Source organism: Triticum urartu, chromosome 6 (assembly GCF_003073215.2).
Source record: "Triticum urartu cultivar G1812 chromosome 6, Tu2.1, whole genome shotgun sequence".
In the NCBI taxonomy this organism is placed as follows: Eukaryota; Viridiplantae; Streptophyta; class Magnoliopsida; order Poales; family Poaceae; genus Triticum; species Triticum urartu.
Window position 1 is genome coordinate 14,454,232 of NC_053027.1, and position 18,827 is coordinate 14,473,058.

At 42.5% G+C, this 18,827-nt stretch overlaps 4 protein-coding genes across 4 annotated transcripts; 3 read left to right on the forward strand and 1 right to left on the reverse strand.

Annotated features, from left to right (window-relative positions):
• The first annotated feature begins 1,580 nt into the window (after nt 1–1,580).
• On the forward strand, nt 1,581–5,249 carry LOC125517120. The gene has a single exon (XM_048682309.1). The coding sequence runs from the start codon at nt 1,673–1,675 to the stop codon at nt 2,870–2,872; it is 1,200 nt and encodes a 399-aa protein (XP_048538266.1). The 5' UTR covers nt 1,581–1,672; the 3' UTR covers nt 2,873–5,249.
• A 632-nt stretch (nt 5,250–5,881) lies between these two features.
• Nucleotides 5,882–10,958, forward strand: LOC125517202. Its single transcript, XM_048682383.1, has 2 exons — nt 5,882–7,204; nt 8,887–10,958. The coding sequence occupies exon 1, from the start codon at nt 5,967–5,969 to the stop codon at nt 7,131–7,133; it is 1,167 nt and encodes a 388-aa protein (XP_048538340.1). The 5' UTR covers nt 5,882–5,966; the 3' UTR covers nt 7,134–7,204; nt 8,887–10,958.
• Nucleotides 10,959–11,210: 252 nt separating this feature from the next.
• On the reverse strand, nt 11,211–14,615 carry LOC125517566 (disease resistance protein RGA5-like). Its single transcript, XM_048682770.1, has 2 exons — nt 13,765–14,615; nt 11,211–13,334 (listed from the first exon to the last, which is right to left on the reverse strand). The coding sequence occupies exons 1-2, from the start codon at nt 14,550–14,552 to the stop codon at nt 11,375–11,377; spliced, it is 2,748 nt and encodes a 915-aa protein (XP_048538727.1). The 5' UTR covers nt 14,553–14,615; the 3' UTR covers nt 11,211–11,374.
• Nucleotides 14,616–17,208: 2,593 nt separating this feature from the next.
• On the forward strand, nt 17,209–18,738 carry LOC125517570. Its single transcript, XM_048682774.1, has one exon. The coding sequence runs from the start codon at nt 17,305–17,307 to the stop codon at nt 18,493–18,495; it is 1,191 nt and encodes a 396-aa protein (XP_048538731.1). The 5' UTR covers nt 17,209–17,304; the 3' UTR covers nt 18,496–18,738.
• The last annotated feature ends 89 nt before the right edge of the window (nt 18,739–18,827 follow it).

Sequence of the window (18,827 nt, forward strand, 5' to 3'; positions counted from 1 at the left end):
TGTGTAAAAGATAATGGTGTTGGGCCGAGAAGCTGCCTGACTAGCACGGGGAAGGTTTCCTAGCGAACCAAAACATTCGTGAGAGGGTTCCTCATAGAGAACCAAATGTTCACACTGACCTTGCGGCGTCCTTAGTTTTCTTTTTTATTCTTCAACACATGTCTATACTTTTCGTACATATTCATATAATTTTTTGCGTATATCAGGAATATTTTTTGTATACATATTTAATATTTTTAAATACATGATTAACATTTAAAAAATTATGCTTGATGACTACATTTTCATACAAATTTTACATTTTTTATATATTAGCAACATTTGTATACATGATCTATAATTTACTATATTATGTTTTTATGTTCAGTTTTTTAATTCACATTCTACATTTCTTGTATACATCTGCTACATTTTGTATACACATTTAACATTCTGTAAATACATTATTGACATTTTCTTTACATGATGAACATTTTTTTAAATTTATATTTATATGTTCAATTTTTTAATACATGCTCTACATTTTTTATATGCATCTGAACGATTTTATACACATTTAATATTTTTTAATACATGCTCTCACCATTTTTTTAAAGTTGCACCAACATTTTTTTAGCACAGCACAAACTTGTCTGCAAACTTATGCATTTTTAAATATATGTTTTATAATTTTTGGAAAATAAAACAAAAAGGAAAAAAGGGAAAAGAAAAAGTAAAAATGAAAAAGAAAAGGCAAAATCAACGAAAGGGCTAACAAAGAAACTAAGGAACAAAATCCAAAACGCACGAAAACTGCAACTGGGCCAGCCCATTCCTCGCCCATCGTGACCACAGATACGTACTTTTCGTTGCAAATTTGCAAATCCCATCGGAAATATCTTCCTCGCCGCCAGCAAGTTTTGTCTTGTATTTAGGATTGCCATTTTTTTAATACCTAGATCTTGAAATGGTCAAAAAAAAACTTCAGGTTATAGTCAAATTTTAATACTGTTATTTTTTATGTACATCATGACAATTTGTTTTTTACAAAATTTTAATTTTTCTGAGTAAAAGGGAATGGTGTTAGTCCAAGATGCTAGCAAACGGCCTAACTGGCGTGGGGTTCGTGCGGGGAAGGGTGAACCAAAATGTTCGCGAGGGAATTCCTCGTATAGAACCAAACGTTCACATTGATCTCCCCCATGGCGTCTGTCAGCCAGCTATAGGGGTCTCCAAATAAAATTTGACTCCACTATAAATCTGACGTCATATTGTTGACCATGAAAAATCAAACTTTTTTCATGGCAAATTATCTTCTCCGATGATGGCAAGTTTAGGTATCGAGCATGGCAAATCAGCCTCAGTTCATTTTTTGTCAAAAAATTGCCATGCTTGCAAACTAAATTTTCCATCATCGAGCCAATATAAATTGCCATGAAAACCCTCAGATTTTTCATGCCTAAAAATCTAATAAATTTTTAGTGTTTCCGATAGAATTTATGAGGTTTCAAATCCGAAACTTGGGAAAAGAAAGAAAGAGATGGGACACATAAAAGGCCGAAACCTCAGCCCAATAGAGTCCACACACCGCTCACTAGCGACCTTCACCCTGATACGCACTCGACGTTGCAAACTTGCAAATCCCATCGGAAATATCTTCCTCGCCGCCGGCGCTGTCGCCGCCGCCGCCGCCATGCTCCATCTCCGGCAGCGCATCGTTTCCCATATCATCTCCTCCTCCGCCACCTCTGCCGTCTCCTCCTCCGCCACCTCTGCCATCTCCTCACTCCGCCGCGTCCTCTGCGCAGCCGCCGCCCCCGTTTCCCCGAACCCCAGTGGATTCGCCGTCGAGGAGTACCTCGTCGGCACCTGCGGCCTCACCCGATCCCAAGCCATCAAGGCCGCCAAGAAGCTCTCCCACCTCAAATCCCCCGCCAAACCCAACGCCGTCCTCGCCTTCCTCTCCGGCCTCGGCCTCTCCCGTGCCGACGCCGCCGCCGTCGTCACCAAAGATCCGCTTTTCCTCTGCGCCGGCGTGGAGAGAACCTTGGTCCCCGTCGTCGACGGCCTCACCGGCCTCGGCCTCTCGCGTTCCGAGATTGGCGGCCTCGTCTCCCTTGTTCACTGCCGCTTCCGCTGCAGAACCATCGTCTCTAAGCTGCGCTACTACCTGCCCCTCTTCGGCTCATTCGAGGGCTTACGCCGGCTGCTCAAGGATCAATCCCACCTTCTCTCGAGCGACCTTGACAAGGTGCTGAAGCCCAATATTGTGTGCCTTCAGGAGTGCGGGTTAGGTGGTTGTGATATTGCCAAGCTGTCTATCAGTGCGCCGAGGATACTGGCAACTAACCCGGAGCGCATCCGGGCAATGGCGGCATGTGCTGAAAGATTAGGTGTGCGCCGGGGCTCTGGTATGTTCAGGCAAGGGCTGCAGGCTGTCGCATTCCTTGGTGAGGAGAAGATTGCCGCCAAAGTGGATTATTTGAAGAAGACGTTCAAGTGGTCCGATACTGAGGTGGCTATTTCTCTGTCTAAGGCTCCAATGTTGCTGAAGAGATCTAAAGACATGCTTAGGCGCAGGTCTGAGTTCCTGATATCTGAAGTGGGGTTGGAACCGGCCTACATTGCTCATCGGCCTGTAATACTCTATTATAGCCTGGAGGGCCGGCTCAGGCCTCGACACTATGTTTTAAAGTTTCTCAAGGAAAATGGATTGGCCGATCGTGACTGCAGCTTCTATAGTGCCGTCATGGTGACCGACAAGGATTTCGTGGACAAGTACATATGCCCTCACAAGGAAGCTGCGCCACACCTCGCTCAAGACTATGCAACCGCTTGCAAAGGGGAGGTGCCAACCAATTTCAGATTTTTACTTGAACCAAAAGTGGGCTGAGGAAATTGGTTGCTATGTATTGCGCAACAAAGTTTTCACTCTGCATAGTAAGTAAGCTGGTAGTTCCTGTTTTGGTGTTCTTTGCCAAACTAGATGTTGATTGTTTTCTGTAGTATGCCTGTGACATGCTAGTTTGGTCATTGGTAACTCCTATGATTCTATTAATTTTGTTCCTGACCCCTGATATGTTGATGTTGTCATTCCTTTGAGAAGATGTTTGTGTTCTCCTGATAATTTTATTCCTGAACCCTAAAGTCTAACTATATTTTCCTAAATCATGGCTGAGCGAAATATGTATTGCTAGTTCCATTCTATCCTGTGTTCAGATTTTAAGAGTGATCTGGGAAGTAGGATTTGCCGGCACTCCACCTTCAGATACGTGGACATGGACCAATGCAGCCTGCCAAGATGGTGCTCTGTGAGATCAAACTTCTTCCACCAAGAAGGGCATTTGGCCTCAAACTCTGCTTTTTTGTTTTTGTTTTTTTAGAATTACTCCTCAATTTATCTGGTAGACATCCCTTTGTTAGTAAGAAATCGATCTATTTTTAATGTGATTTAGGTATGCTTCTTCCAGTCATTTGTTGATTTCGTTACTGAAATCTGCCTTTGCTTCTCTGTGTCATTGCTTCATTCCATCCAATAGTTTGTAAACCACTGGAACAATATCATGTGAAAAGATTAGTGTCCTGGTTATATTTTGCCTCTCTTTTATGCGGTCCTGTTTTTTGTTTGCCATCTTGTTTACGGATTATTTGTTAGTGCTCTTTTGCATCGCAATCTTGTGCTTTGGTTGTCAGATTGCCGCTGTTTGTGATCTTGTAACAGATTTCTGTGGTGTTGCCCCTGCTGTTTTCTGTTGTTTCCATACAGGTTAAATAGGGATACATACTTATACAAATGAAAATACTGTTTTAATCCGTTTCGGAAAAAGAACTGTTTTAATGGCTGGCACAGTAAAGTTGCTGTTTAGGTAATGGTCACAGCAGATTTGAAGAGCATGGTTTTTCTATTTGCACGGTCTTATTTGGATATAGTAGACTAGACCTGGAGATAGATAGCCTTGGGCATGAAACTGGAGAGACTTAAATACACACGAGCTAGTGAATTCCATGATCTTTATTTTCATCTGAAATTTTAATTAGTGGTGTCGATATTTGAAGCTAGGCTCCGGCTTACTCAAATGGTAGTGAGGTTTGGTGGTCCTTTACATACAGTGTATATTTCTTAATTTGGTGTGATTTGTACACAAAAAATACGACACATTCTAGTTATTAATGGTGATAATTTCATTGGTTCTCTGACTTGATTCCTATTTAGATTCCAGCCTATTTGCATAGTAGAGCATAACTAGCTGAACTTTTTAGGACACTGCTGTCCATAATTTCATTGGTGTGATTTCTAACGTCCAATTCTAACTAGCTGAACTTTTTAGGACACTGATGTCCATAATTTAGTGCCTAAGATGCACTGCCCTGAAATTTATGGCCTGTTGTTGATATATTTGTATTGCTTAAACGCAGAATGGTAGATACACTGTTATGAATTTTTAGGATTTCAGCTGCTGTTTATATCCCTGAGTGGCTAATTTCAACTCAAATCCAGATCATTACCTGCTCATAAGCTGCAGGTACTAATTGCCATCTTCATACTGGATCGGTTGAGTTGGGAGCTATGTACCAGTTATGTCTGATTAATCATGTGTTCTGCTGTAATCATCCAATGTTTTTGCTCCGCTACCTTGCTTTAGATTTCCTCGCCGGCAGGAAATTTCCATGTGTTTTGGGGTATTGTGGATGGTTTTGTTCTGAAACGTGTAACTGTAGTCCTGAAAGTTTCTGAAGTTGGTGCTTCTTTGACATTGCTATTCTGAACTTTATTATGATGTCAGTTCAATATTCTTTTTTGTAAATGACATGCTGTTTCTGAGCATGGCCAAAGCATCTAGTCTTCAAGGTGCTTCATTCTACAAATGTAGGCACAATCACTTTGACACGCCCGAACAGCTACGTTATCCAAACGTGTGGTTACCATTACTCTACTTCCATTAGCATTTTTTGGAAAGGCACAACTAATAATATTACATGCTAGATGATCCCATAAGTCATCAACTACAATAAAGTACCCACTGTAAATTTTGCACGAGTTAGTCATACATTATATCAGTAAGTGGTTACAAGGTGCATAGAAAATGATCATAAGTAAAATGAAGGTAACAAAGGATGATGACACACGCCAGTACTAGAAAAAAAAGTAATACTCATATAAAGGTCATGTTTATAATCCTTAAAAAAAACTTATAGAAATCAAAAAATTCATCTTACATCCACCGACCCCGTCCCTGCGCCTGAAGCAACCTGTTGAAACCCAAGAGCTTCTAGAAGCAACGGCTAGAGGAAACCAAAAAGATGCTAGCGACCGCGATTAGGAAGATGTTCAATACTTGTGCATAAATTCAAAAGATGTTTATGTTTCTGAACTTTGTTCGCAAATTCGGAAAATGTTTGGGGAATTTGATAAAAAATTCACGGTTTGGAAAAAATGTTGATAATTTTGAAAAATGTTCTCGATTAATAAAAACTGTTCCAGTTTGCATATTTGTTCAGTAATTCAAAATTTGTTCATGTTGTCAAATTTTTTTCGCAAATTCAAAAAATGTTCAAAGAATTTCATAAAATGTTCATGTTTTGAAAAAATGATCATAATTTCAAACAAAATCGCAATTTTTGAAAAATGGGCCAGGTTTTAAAATTTGTTCACAAAGTCAATAGATGTTGATGTTTACAAAAAGTTTAGAATTTCAAATTTTTGTTCGCTTTCTTTTACAAAAAATGTTCCCACTTTCAAATTTTGTTCGGGAATTTCGAAAAATGTTTCCACTTTTAAATGGATATTGGACCATTAACAGAGGGGGAGTCTAGTGTCGACGATTAAAAATTGGGCCCAGTTAGAGCCCAGTGCTGAACCGAATGACAAGAACCGAAAATGGCAGCCCATTCTCACCGGCCCCCATTTCTTTCCTTCCCCACAGACAGACCACACCAAAATACCTCCGCCACCGCCGCCGTCGCTGCCGCCACCGGCCGCCGCCGCGATGCTCCGTCTCCGAGAGCGCATTGTTTCCCGTCTCCTCTCTTTCTCCTCCACATCCACCTCCGCCCCGGCCACCCCCCCACTCCGCCGCCTCCTCTCCGCCGTCGCGGCCCCCATTCCCCCGAGCCGAGGATTCGCCGTTGAGGAGTACCTCGTCGACACCTGCGGCCTCACCCGAGCCCAGGCACTCAAGGCCTCCACCAAGCTCTCCCACCTCAAGTCCCCCGCCAATCCCAACGCCGTCCTCGCGTTCCTCTCCGGCCTCGGCCTCTCCAGCGCCGATGTCGCCGCCGTCGTCGCCAAAGACCCGCTTTTCCTCTGCGCCGGCGTGGAGAGAACCCTGGGCCCCGTCGTCGCCGGGCTCACCGGCCTCGGTCTCTCGCGTCCTGAGATCGCCCGCCTCGTCTCGCTTGCCCACTGCCACTTCCGGCGCAGATCCATCGTCTCCAAGATGCACTACTACCTGCCCCTCTTGGGCTCCTTCCACAACTTCCTCCGGGCGTTCAAGTGCTCACCCTATCTTCTCGCGCGGGACCTTGATACGACGGTCAAACCCAATGTCGCCTTCCTGCAGGAGTGCGGGCTAGCTGCTTGTGATATTGCCAACCTGACCATGGTTATTTGGGGGATGCTGACCTGCGACCTGGAGCGCCTCCAGGCGATGGTGACATGCGCCGAAGGTATAGGCGTGCCCCGTGGCTCTGGGATGTTCAGAACTGCGCTACATGCTGTCGCATTCCAAAGCGAGGAGAAGATCACCGCCAAACTCGAGTACTTGAAGAAGACCTTCAGGTGGTCTGATACCCAAGTGAGGAATGCTGTGTCTAGGGCTCCAATGCTGCTGGGCAGGTCAAAGGACGCACTGCAGCGCAGGTCCGAGTTCCTGTTAGCTGAGGTGGGGCTGGAACCCGTGTGCATTGCTTATCGACCGATAATTCTCTGTCTTAGCCTGGAGGGCCGGGTCAGGCCCCGGTGCTATGTTGTAAAGTTTCTCAAGAAAAATGGATTGCTAGATCACGACCTGAGCTTCCATACTGCAGTCATGAAGACCGAGAAGGATTTCGTGGAAAAGTATATATGCCCTCACAAGGAAGCTGCGCCACACCTTGCTCAAGACTATGCAACCGCTTGCAAAGGGAAAGTGCCAGAGAATTTTAGATTTACATGAACCAGGAGTGGGCTAAGGAAATCGGTTACTATGTATTGCGCAACAAAGTTTTCACTCTGCATAGTAATCTGGTAATTCCTGTTTAGGTGTTCTTTGCCAAACTAGATTGTTGGTTATTTTCTGTAGTATGCCTGTTACATGCCGGTTTGGTCATTGCTAAATGCTAACTGCTATGAAACTGATAATTTTTCATTCCTGAACCCTGATATGTTGATGTTGTCATTCCTTTGAGAAGATCTCTGTGTTTACCTGATAATTTTTTTTCCTGAACCCTAAAGTCTAATTATATTTTTCTAAATCATGGTTGAGTGAAATATGTGTTGCCAGTTCCATTCTCTCATGTGTTTACATTTTAAGAGTGAACTGGAAAGTGGAATTTGCTGGCACCCCACCTTCCGATACACAGCCTGCCAAGATGGTGTTCAGTGAGATAAAACTCCTTCCACCAAGAAGAACATGTGGCCTAAAACTCTGCTCACTCTTTTTTTTTGAGAAGTACACCTCAATCTGTCTGGTAGATATCCTTTTGTTAGTAAGCAATCCATCTATTTTAATCCGATTAAGATATGCTTCTTCTGGTCATTGGTTGATTTCATTACTGAAATCTGCACTTGCTTCTCGTTGTATCATTGCTTCATGTCATTAGTTGAATTCACGCCTTACAGTTAGTTGTTCATAGCTGCAGAACTGTAGGGAAAATATCATGTGGAAAAATTAGTGTCCTGGTTATATTTTACCTCGCTTTAATGTGGTCCTGTTTTTCTTGATTACGGGTTCTTTGTTAGTGCTCCTTTGCATTGCAATCTTGTGCGTTGGTTGTCAGGTTGCCTCGTATTTTCTGTTGTTTCCATACAGGTTATTCGGGATTACATACTTATGCAAAAGAAAATACTGTTTTAATTGCTGCCATGGGAAATCGTTGTGCAAGTAATTGTCACAAGAGATTTGAAGAGCATAGTTTTTCTATGTGCATGATCTTACTTAGATGTGGACCTGGAGATAGATAGCCTCAGGCACGAACTTGGAGAATGCCTTAACTTAAATACACATGATTCAGTGAGTTGGACGATCTTACTTTTCATCTGGATTTTAATCAGTGGTGTTGATATTTGATGATAGGCTCGAGCTTAATCAAATGGGGTGGTGAGGCTTGGTAATCCTTTACATACCATGCATATTTCTCAATTTGCTGCAGCTCGTGCACAAAAATATGCCACATTCTCTAAAAGTTATTAATACTGATAAATATTTTTTGGTTCTGTGACTTGATTCCTATTTAAATTCCAGCCTCCTTGCATAGTAGAGCAATAGCATGGCCGGTGATGTCCTGAAAAATTTAGGACACTGCTGTCCATATTGTTTAAATGTAATGCCTAAGATGCACTGTCCTGAAGTTTTGCAGTCAATGACTGCTGTTGATATACTTTTATTGCTTAATAACCCCAGAATGGTAGATACACTGTTCTCAACTTTTAGGATTTCAGCTGCTGTTTATACCTTTAGAGTGGCCAATTTTGAATTGACATCGAAATTGCTACCAGCTCAGAAGCTGCAGGTACTGATTGCCATCTTCATATTGGATTGGTTGAGTTTGGAGCTATGCACCAGTTATGTCTGATAACCATGCGTTCTGCTGTAATCATCCAATATTTTTGCTCCGGTCCCTTACTTTAAATTTCCGCCGCAGCGGCGACCATCAGACCTCATGGGCAGGAAATTTCCATGAGTTTTGACTTTTGAGTATTTTTGGCAGGAAATTTGGTTGCAGCTCTGGCAACACGCCTACAAGTCCTCTGGTGAAATAGCCCTGAAAACGACTGAAATTGTTGCTACTTTGACACTGTCTGCTCAAAGCATTGCTGCTCTGAACTTTATGCTTTCCCATTGTAGAAGCTTCAGTGTGCAAGTTTTCAAATGAGGTAAATACATCACAAGTGCCTAAACTTGTCCGGCGCGGTCAGTTTAGTGCCTAAAGTTGCAAAATACGTAAAAGTGGTGCCATGACTTGTCCGAATGGTGCATATACGGTGCCTTTGCTCGTACGCCGCCGCCCAATATTCAGTGATCTGTACTATTCAATACAACAAAATACCAGTTATTTATGCAGAACAATTTAGTTGTCTACTTTACATACACTGCACACATTCACTACATCTCTAACGCATTGCACTTGCACACATTCAGCACAAATATTCAGTACAGTGCAGTGCACACATTCAGTACATCACCTGTCATGAAAATTCAGTTAACTGTACAATCAGGTGTCACCAAATTCAGTTAACTATGCGTCATCCGTACCCAAAATTCAGTTACAGATCTTTCTATTTTTTCAGTTTGAAAAATCTGCAGATCTGAGCTGAAATGACCAACAAGACAATTGATCACATCTGAGCAATATTATAGTCTAATTTGGACAAGTTATATGAGCAATACGAGCGAAGGCACCATATCTGCACCATTTGTACAAGTTATGGCATCACTTTTACGTATTTTGCAACTTTAGGCACTAAACTGACCGCGCCGGACAAGGTTAGGCACTTGGGGTGTATTTACCTCATTTGAAAACTTGCAGCCAGAAACTCCATAAATTTGCATGATGTCAGTTTATTATTTGATGATAAATGCGATGGTGTTTCTGTGTTCATTTGTTAAGGGGGTGTAGTATATTCAGGGGTATTACAGAGTTCCAAACTGAGAGCATTGCCATCTACGTGCAAATGCAACAAAAGCATTAAGTGCCACTTGCCGCCATAATTAAACATGTTGAAATGCAGAGTGCTGAGGGCTGACTGAGATACGAAGTATCCATTGATAAAAAAAGTAAAAAATAAAATAAAAACCCCGGAAACTAAATACACAGGGGGAATGGTATAATGGAGCGATATCAGTCAAGTTACAGACTGCATTGTAACGGAAAGGTTGTCTTAGGCAGGCGCACAAGTTGAAGGCAGACTCAACATCAGCAAGCACAAGTTGAATTCTTTTGATGAGACACATGCGGATGTCCTGGAGGCATGGCAAACATTCCATGCCTACTGGTTGGTTAACAGAAATTTAGCATAGTAGGCACAACTTATTTGAACTGAAACCTAGCGTCACGAAATGTAATATAGCAGTGGTTGGTTGACAGTAACCTTGTCTGTCTTTCTTTCGAGCTAACCCATAGGCATTGGGACTTGCATTACCTTGCATTTAGTGCCTGTGGACTTTGTTTTGGTGGTTGGCTGAGGTGAGGAGCTTCCCAAAAAACCTCAAAAGTTGTAAGGTTGTGTTGCAATTGCCTGTGTTTTCTGGACTATTTGGAGGAGCAGAGAGTACATTGTCTTTAGAGATAAGGGGGTTGATGATCCTTTTTGCGTTGATTCATCTGATTTGCTACTGGATTAGTTCATGGTCTGTTTTACAGAGAAAGCAGGAAAATCTAAATGCATTGACGTGACGTGAGGAGCAAAGCTGATCGAGCACATAGCAAGCGAAATCTTGAGGGCATCTCAGGGTTGGTGTCCGGGCATGCAAAGGCTGAGCATTCTGCCTTCGCTGGTTGATGCCTTTCCTTGATTGACCATAAGTAGTATTCTTGAAGTTCTTTCATTTTGTCTTCTTTCGTTGTCTTCAGTTTGGTTAGTTGTCTCTTAACTAATAGTCCCTTTGTTTTTCCTAGTCCCTCCGCACCATAATATACATGTCGTTTTAGCAGTTGAATTTGGGTTGCTAAAACGGCATATATTATGGTACAGAGGAAGTATTAAATGAAATGGGAGGGGGAGGCCCCTCTTTTATCAAAAAGAAAACTTTGAAGCTGCTGAAACTTTTCAGTCCTAGTAATGTGAGTTACTGAATTTATGGAAGTCAAGGTTATCTTATATGTCGGTGTTCTCAGGTGCAACTAAATGTACGCAGATGATTTTAGCATAGAGGTAATGTAGATTGAAGGAAGAAAAAAAAAGGGGTACCAATACAGTCTGCCTGGCTGAATATAAAAAATGCAAGGTGTGTGTGCAAGATTTATTAGGACGAAACATTTCCAAACTATGCTCGTCATTTGTGAAAGGTTCTGCTGGCCGAGATGTTTATTCATAATGATCTCATTCATAAATAAAAGCAAAGTACTATATCAGGTTTACAATACACAAGGGGAATAGTAATAACCACATTCATCAAGATCCTCAAAAAAAAAACCACATTCATCAAGAGAGAAAAGTGACGCGGCGATAACTGAGGCTCATGGATGGAATGCATGGCTACACAACCGTAACAGAGGGATGCCTTGGGTGCAGCCGTGCGGCGCTCTTGAAGGCAGACACGACATCAGCGAGCACGTCTTCCTGATTTTCGCTTGACTCGGCGCTGGTGTACCGGCGAGACAAGCGGATGTCCTGCCGGCAGGGCAGACGCTCCATTCCGACTGGTGTAGCGCCTCTCCACTCTTCCCAGACGAATCCAAGGCTGAGTGTTAGTAGCTTGGGAGTAGCTCCTGCCTCGAAGCTTAGGTACTCAGTGACATCTTCGCTACACAAGAGATAGAAGTACTCCAGAGCTGGGAATAGCCCCGCGCCGACCATGACCTTATCTTGAGAAACATCCAACACGTGGAACCTGGCATCGATGAGGGAGGGAAGCTCTCCAAGAACACGAATCTCATCACTGGACATGTGCATGACACAAAGATAGAGGATCCGGAGGCAACCTAGCTCACCAATCCATTTGGGAACTCTACTGAAAGCCCATGTTTCCAGATCGAGTACCTCTAGATGGAGAGGAGGATCCGGCAATGAGTCTAGCTGGCTGCCATTGTCACCAGATTCGCTCGGGCAGTCGAGGGAGAGGTGTGTCAGGCCTCGGAGCTTTCCAATGGAAGACACCAAAGCATCCACACGGTCAGCCGTCAAGCACTGGCCATAAGGCGTGCATAACGTCAATTCCTTTAGATTGGTCAGCCCGCTAAGGCCTTTGATATCCTCCAGGGAACTCATATTCCACATGCCCAAACAATTCAGGGTGCAGACTGATTTCATGTTCTGGATCCCTTGAGGCAGCGCTATACCATATGGAAGTACAAGATGAAACAAGTTGGGCAAGCGAATTATATCCGATGGAAAGCCTTGTGTGGACCGGCAAACTAACTCCAATGTTTCCAAATAAGCAAGCCCTTGAATTTCAGTAGGTAGCATTATGTCTGCTGATCTTGCTGAAACCTTCAAATACCTCAACAGAAAAAAATGACCTATTGCAGTGAGGTCGACTGTTGTATGACATTGATATGAAAACTCAAAAAAAAGCACACGTACGTACTTAAACTGTGAAAGAGGAGGTGTGCATTTGGACTCCCAAAACCGAGCATATGATCTAACTTGTAACATGCTAGTAGCAAGTGTCTCCGATGTTTCATCACCAACACTTGATTTCAGAGATAATCGACGAACCTTGTACTCGCAACTGTGCAATCTTGCCATGTCTTCATAGTTATATGCTACACTGATAAAATTATCTTTTGCACTTTTGCTGAGGATAAAATCAAGCATCATATCGTGTACTCTACAGGAAATTACCTCCCCACCAAATGTCTCTTCGGGCTGAATCAGACTTCTATTGATAAGCTCATTGAAATAACTTTTTGCAACATCATCCAAAGCTACTCCGTGCAAATTACACACAAAGCCTTCGGCTATCCACTGTCGAACCAGGTCATCCCTCATGATCTCACGGTCTTCCATGTACATGCCAAGGTACAAAAAACATGGACGAAGATGAGCAGGAAGATGGATGTAACTAAGGTTCAGTATACCCCTCATCTCTTCGAAGGTGGATTTTGTAGAAATCTTGGCACCAAGGGAACTCACTATGCTCTCCCATTCATTTGGTGATCTTGCTTCTTGGCTAGCTAAGATGCTAGCTATGGTGATAATTGCAAGTGGCAGTCCGCCACACTTCCTGAGAATTCGAGCTGAAATTTCTTTAAAATGTTCTGGACAGTCATTTTTGGATCCAAATACTCTATTAAAAAATAACTGTCTTGAGTCTTGTTCTTTGAGTGGCTTCATTTTGTAAATGCACGCACGATCATTCTGACACGCCCAGAGAGCTATGTCATCTAATCGTGTGGTTACCATTACTTTGCTTCCATTACCATGTTCTGGAAAGGCACAACTAATAATATTCCATGTTGGTTCATCCCACAAGTCATCAACTAAAACTAAGTACCTGTTGAAATTTTGCATGATTTATCATATGTTAGATCGGTACATGATTATAAGGTAGAGAGAAAAACATGAAAACTAAAATCAAGGAACAAAAATGTAATAAAGATTGATGACACTTGACCTTCAAAATATATGGTTTTTTTAGAAATAACTAACTATAATATACTATAACAGTAAGATGCATCTAGAAGTTTAATGTTTGTTCTGCAACTTTGATCCTATGATAGCAATATTTATGAGCTAGCACAACTTCTCCACATCCAGAAGGCCTCAAGAGATTTGACGTTGCCCTGTAAGATCTCCTTATTAGGACTTATGAGTGCACCCTTTTGAAGTTACACCCAACCATGTCAAAAACTTTTAGATGACCTCTATTAAATGACTGTCAATGATACTAGTATATGAATGAGTACTAGAAGAAAAGAAAATACCTCTTATGTTTTAGGTATTCTCTTAGGCGGTCAATGATGTCTTGCAACTCTTGAGCATGAGAAGAATCCTCCATCCCAAGCTTTAATTGTAGGCCAGTCAGAAGACTTTTAACATCAGGTCTTTGAGAGACTGGAACAAATGCCTTGCAGTTAAACTGTCCTCCAATCTCATCATACACTTGCTTGGCAAGCGTAGTTTTACCCAAACCTCCGAACCCCATGATGGAAACCACTTTGAGTTTCTTCTTAGAATCCATCAACAAGCCAACAAGCTCTTCTTTCGAGCCATCAATACCAATGATGCCTTCTCTCTCCCTGTAGATCACTGAAATACGGGGATCCGTAACCACGATGCTAGGACTCGAGTTGATGAACTCATCAATCTTGTACCTCTCACGTCGAGCATTCGCCTCCACCACAAGAACCTTGAGCTCCTTGATCCTGTTTGCGATCTGATGACGCCTCCCCAACCTTCTGAGACGCTGAGCCATCTTTCTGATGAAGCCTTTCTTTTCATAGGCGTCTTCAGTATCATGCATGAAGTCATCGATGCAATTCTTCATATCATAGGACATCTCCCTAACATGGTCCCTCCAGTTCTTGGCCGAGGGATCGAGCTTATCCATAAGCTCCATCCTGTCAAGAAGAGCTTTCATGGCGCTTAGCTCATCCTTGAGGAAGGAGGCCTGCTTCCTCACACCGGTGAGCCTCCTGTACTCTTCGCCGAGCAGCTTGGTGAGCTTGCCAAGGAGAGGGTTCATCACCCCTGTCGTCGCACTCGCTGCCATCCTGATGGAGCAGATTGGCGAGATAGCTATGTTTGTGTGCAAGGAAGAATTCCTAGAGAGCAATGGCACTATCTATACAACTGCAATCCTGTAAATTTGCTTCTCAAGACAGTAGTACCATATCTTATGTTTCCCTCAAGATTCGCTAGTGCATTTAGTCAACTCAAGACAGACTGTATAGTGCATCAAGGGTTACTCCTACTGCACCCTTTGAAAAATTTGTCTAATTGATACTCTAGAGATGCACGCCGAGATTTGAATACTCCAACTATGCATTAGAAAGCATTCTTCGCTATTGGGTTCCGTGGTGGTTCAGACCAACGATGCCTTTTGTCTGCTGCCCCCGCTCCTTCATGTTTGACTTCTCGCTCTTCCAAACATAGGATACTGTTGCTCATTAGCAGCTAATTATGCTATGTTTGTGTGGGCAGTACAAGTTAGTAGACAGAGTTATATTCCCTAAGATTTCGATACCTAGTTAACTCAAAGATTACACACGCTCCACTGGGTGAATATGCACACGCCTTACCATTTAGCACATCTATTTTTTAGACTCTTGTCGAAAGCAAATACTCCTAGTGAGAAACACAAAGTACATGGGGACGCACGCGCGCACACTTACCGGCCCCTGCTGAAAATTATAGTACGTCTTGCGTGCAGCTCAAGAACATGCATCACTCTTTTGTCACAAAGAAAGAACATGCGATGAAAACATCGTTTCCACTGAAATGATAATCCGCATCAATCATGCGGTTTGAACCTTGAAGATTTTCTTTTTGAACGTGTGTGAACCTTGAATTTGATGGGCTGGGGGGTACAACACCTCATCCAATCAATTCATGGTCCTCCAGATTTTTGTATTTTATTTACATATTATAAATGATAGAATTATTATTTTACAAATTGTGTCTAATAATAAAATCACAGTTACAACAGAAAATGTCAAACTTCAATAAAATATAAGAAAACTAACAATTGTTTTACATAACAGGTTGCGCCATCTATGGAAGTTGCTCATGTACTGGATGTAAAAAACACACTTATGCTAAATAAAACATTTACTCTGCTCCCGAAATTAGTCTACTAAAAATGTTCTAGGTACTTTTAGATATATATGCTTTCCTCGCCCACAACAAAAGGTTCATGCATGTTAATGAGAATTTTCTTTCTATTTGTAGTTTTTCCAATAGATGGAAATGATCAAAGAAATGCCGACCAAAAATATTTTCGTGCGTTAATCTTTTATTTCTATTTTTAGTTTTTCCATGGACCTGGTTGTAATTCTTTTTACCTCTGTTGTTCTTCGTATTGCCATGATTGCTTATGAATATGTCAAAAGCTTCTACCAAACAAAATAAATATTTATGTATGTCAAATAAAATGTTCATTGTACCACTGAAAGTCATTTCACTAGATAAAAAGTACAATATGAAAAATCAGATTAAATGTATACCGTTGTCCACATCCATGAAACCTATTTTCTTGTCAAACTAATACCACCTCTGTTTTTATTTAATTCACATATTAACTTTGACCGAAGTAAAAATTTATAAAGTTTGACCAAGTTTATAAAAAATAATATGAACATTTACAATAAAAACATTATATGACATGAAAATATATTCAGTGATGAATCTAATGGTATTGATTTGGTATTATATATGTTAATATTTTCCACTCCGAAAAGTATAAGTTAATATTTTTCTCTATAAATTTTGTCAAAGTTTGATTTTAGACAAAGCTAACATGCGGAGTAAATAAAAATATGGAGAGTAAAATACCATTGTTGAGATAAAAAAATCAATCAGGAAATTGTTTTCACCACTTCGTTATAAGTACTTCCAAAAAAAAGAAGAAAATATTGTACTTATTAAAAATTATAAAAATAAAGTAAGTGTACGAAATAGGAAAAAAATGCAAGAAAACATGTTAAAAAAAGGTGAATCAAGAAAGTAAGAGTGAAAATAAAATACAATAAATAGGAAAACATAAACAGGAATAACCAAGAAAAGAATTAAAAGAACCGAGGTAATATAAGAGAACTAGGAAATTTGACTCATATATTTTTCATGTATTTTGGAATTTGGAGATTCCAGACATAATTTTCAGGTAATTCTGTCGTTTGTTCATCATTATAGTAAGCATTTTGACTCATACATTTTTTCTTACACATCACACGCGATCATGTTCGATGTTCTGTGCTAGAATTCATGAAACACATCTTTATTAAATACACTGTTATTTGAATAATTTACATCATGTTAAAGCATGCATTGCGGTGCACCCATTGTCGGACCAATGTCTGACATCTCAAAAACGAGTCTTTGGTGAACTAAGCCTAGTTTAGATAGTTAGGCTCTTTTGTCAGCCTAACCGGGTTCAAGTCTTTGACTTGACATGAGTGCTCACATATTTTCTGGATTTATTTTAGCCTTGTGCCTTCCAACTACGAGGCGCCTATGACGACTTCATAATATCAATATTGGCCGTTTTAGTCTACTCATAGAGGTAGGGTTGTGTGCGCGTGTTCATAAGGATGATTGTTAGTCAACTCATAGAGGTAGGGTTTTTTTAGATTCATTAAAATTCTTAGAGGTAGGCCTATAGGATGAAAAATGGGTCCAATTAGAGCCCACTGCCGAACCGAACGACGACAAGAACAGAGAATGGCAGCTCATTCTCTCACCGGCCCCCATTTCTTTCCTTCCCCACACACAACTAGACCACCGCCGCCATCGCCGCCGCCGCCGCCATGCTCCGCCTCCGAGGGCGCATCGTTGCCCATCTCCTCTCTTTCTCCTCCACCTCTGGACCGGCCATCTCCCCTCTCCACCGGCTCCTCTCCGCATCGGCAGCCGCCGGCCCCATTTCTCCGAACCCCGGTGGATTCGCCGTCGAGGACTACCTCGTCGACACCTGCGGCCTCACCCGACCTCAAGCCCTCAAGGCCTCCACCAAGCTCTCCCACCTCAAGTCCCCCGCCAACCCCGACGCCGTCCTCGCCTTCCTCGCCGGCGTCGGCCTCTCCGGCGCCGACATCGCCCCGGTTGTCGCCAAGGACCCGCGGCTCCTATGCGCCAAAGTGGAAAAAACCCTGGCTCCGGTGGTCGATGGGCTCACCGGCCTCGGCCTGCCGCGTTCCGACATCGCCAGCCTCATCTTGCTCACCCCCGGCGGCTTCCGCCGTAGAGCCATAGTCTCCAGGCTGCAGTACTACCTGCCCCTCTTCGGCTCATTCGACAACTTACTCCGGCTGCTCAAGCGGGGAGGATCCCACCTTCTGTGGGCGGACCTCGACAAGGTCGTCAAGCCCAATGTTGTGTTCCTGAGGGAGTGCGGGCTAGGTGATTGTGATATTGCCAAGCTGTGTATCCGTATGCCGAGGTTGCTCACCACTAATCCAGAGCACGTCGGGGCGATGGTCACATGTGCTGAAAAATTAGGTGTGCCCTGTGGCTCTGGGATGCTCAGGCAAGCGCTTCAGGCTGTCGCGTTTCTCAGCGAGGAGAAGATTGCCGCCAAAGTGGACTACTTGAAGAATACGTTCAGGTGGTCTGATGCCGAAGCTTGTGTTGCTGTGCGCAAGTATCCGAGTGTGTTGAGGAAGTCAAAGGAATCTCTGAAGCTCAGGTCTGAGTTCCTGGTCTCTGAGGTGGGACTGGAACCCGTGTCCATTGCTCATCAACCGGTAGTTCTCAGTCTTAGCTTGGAGGGCCGGCTCAGACCCCGGTACTATGTTATAAAGTTTCTCAAGGAAAATGGACTGCTACATCGTGACCCGAGCTTCTTTACTGCGGTCAAGATCACTGAGAAGGTATTTGTGGAGAAACTCATATCCCCTCACAAGGAAGCTGCACCACACCTCGCTGAAGACTATGCAACAGCTTGCAAAGGGGAAGCGCCAACTGATTTCATATTTAGATGGACCAGGAACAGGCTATGAAAATCCGTAACCTGTGTATGGCGCAAGAAAGTTTTCACTCTGTGTAGTAAGTTGGTAACTCCTGCCTTGGTGTTTAGGCCTAACTGGATGTTGACTATCTTTTCTAGTGTGTTTGCTACTTGCCAGTTTGCTCATTGCTAACTCTTGATGTAACTAGTAATAAATTGATTTCTGAACCCTGATAGGCTGTTGTTGTCATTCCTTAGAGAAGATCCTTCAAAATATCAGTCTGGTCTGCTTTTATGGCAATTTTTATCTATCATGTTCCCTTTTGATTTCATTGTATTTTCAGTTGCATCATATTTTAGTTAGTACTAAGTTTGCGGTTCAAT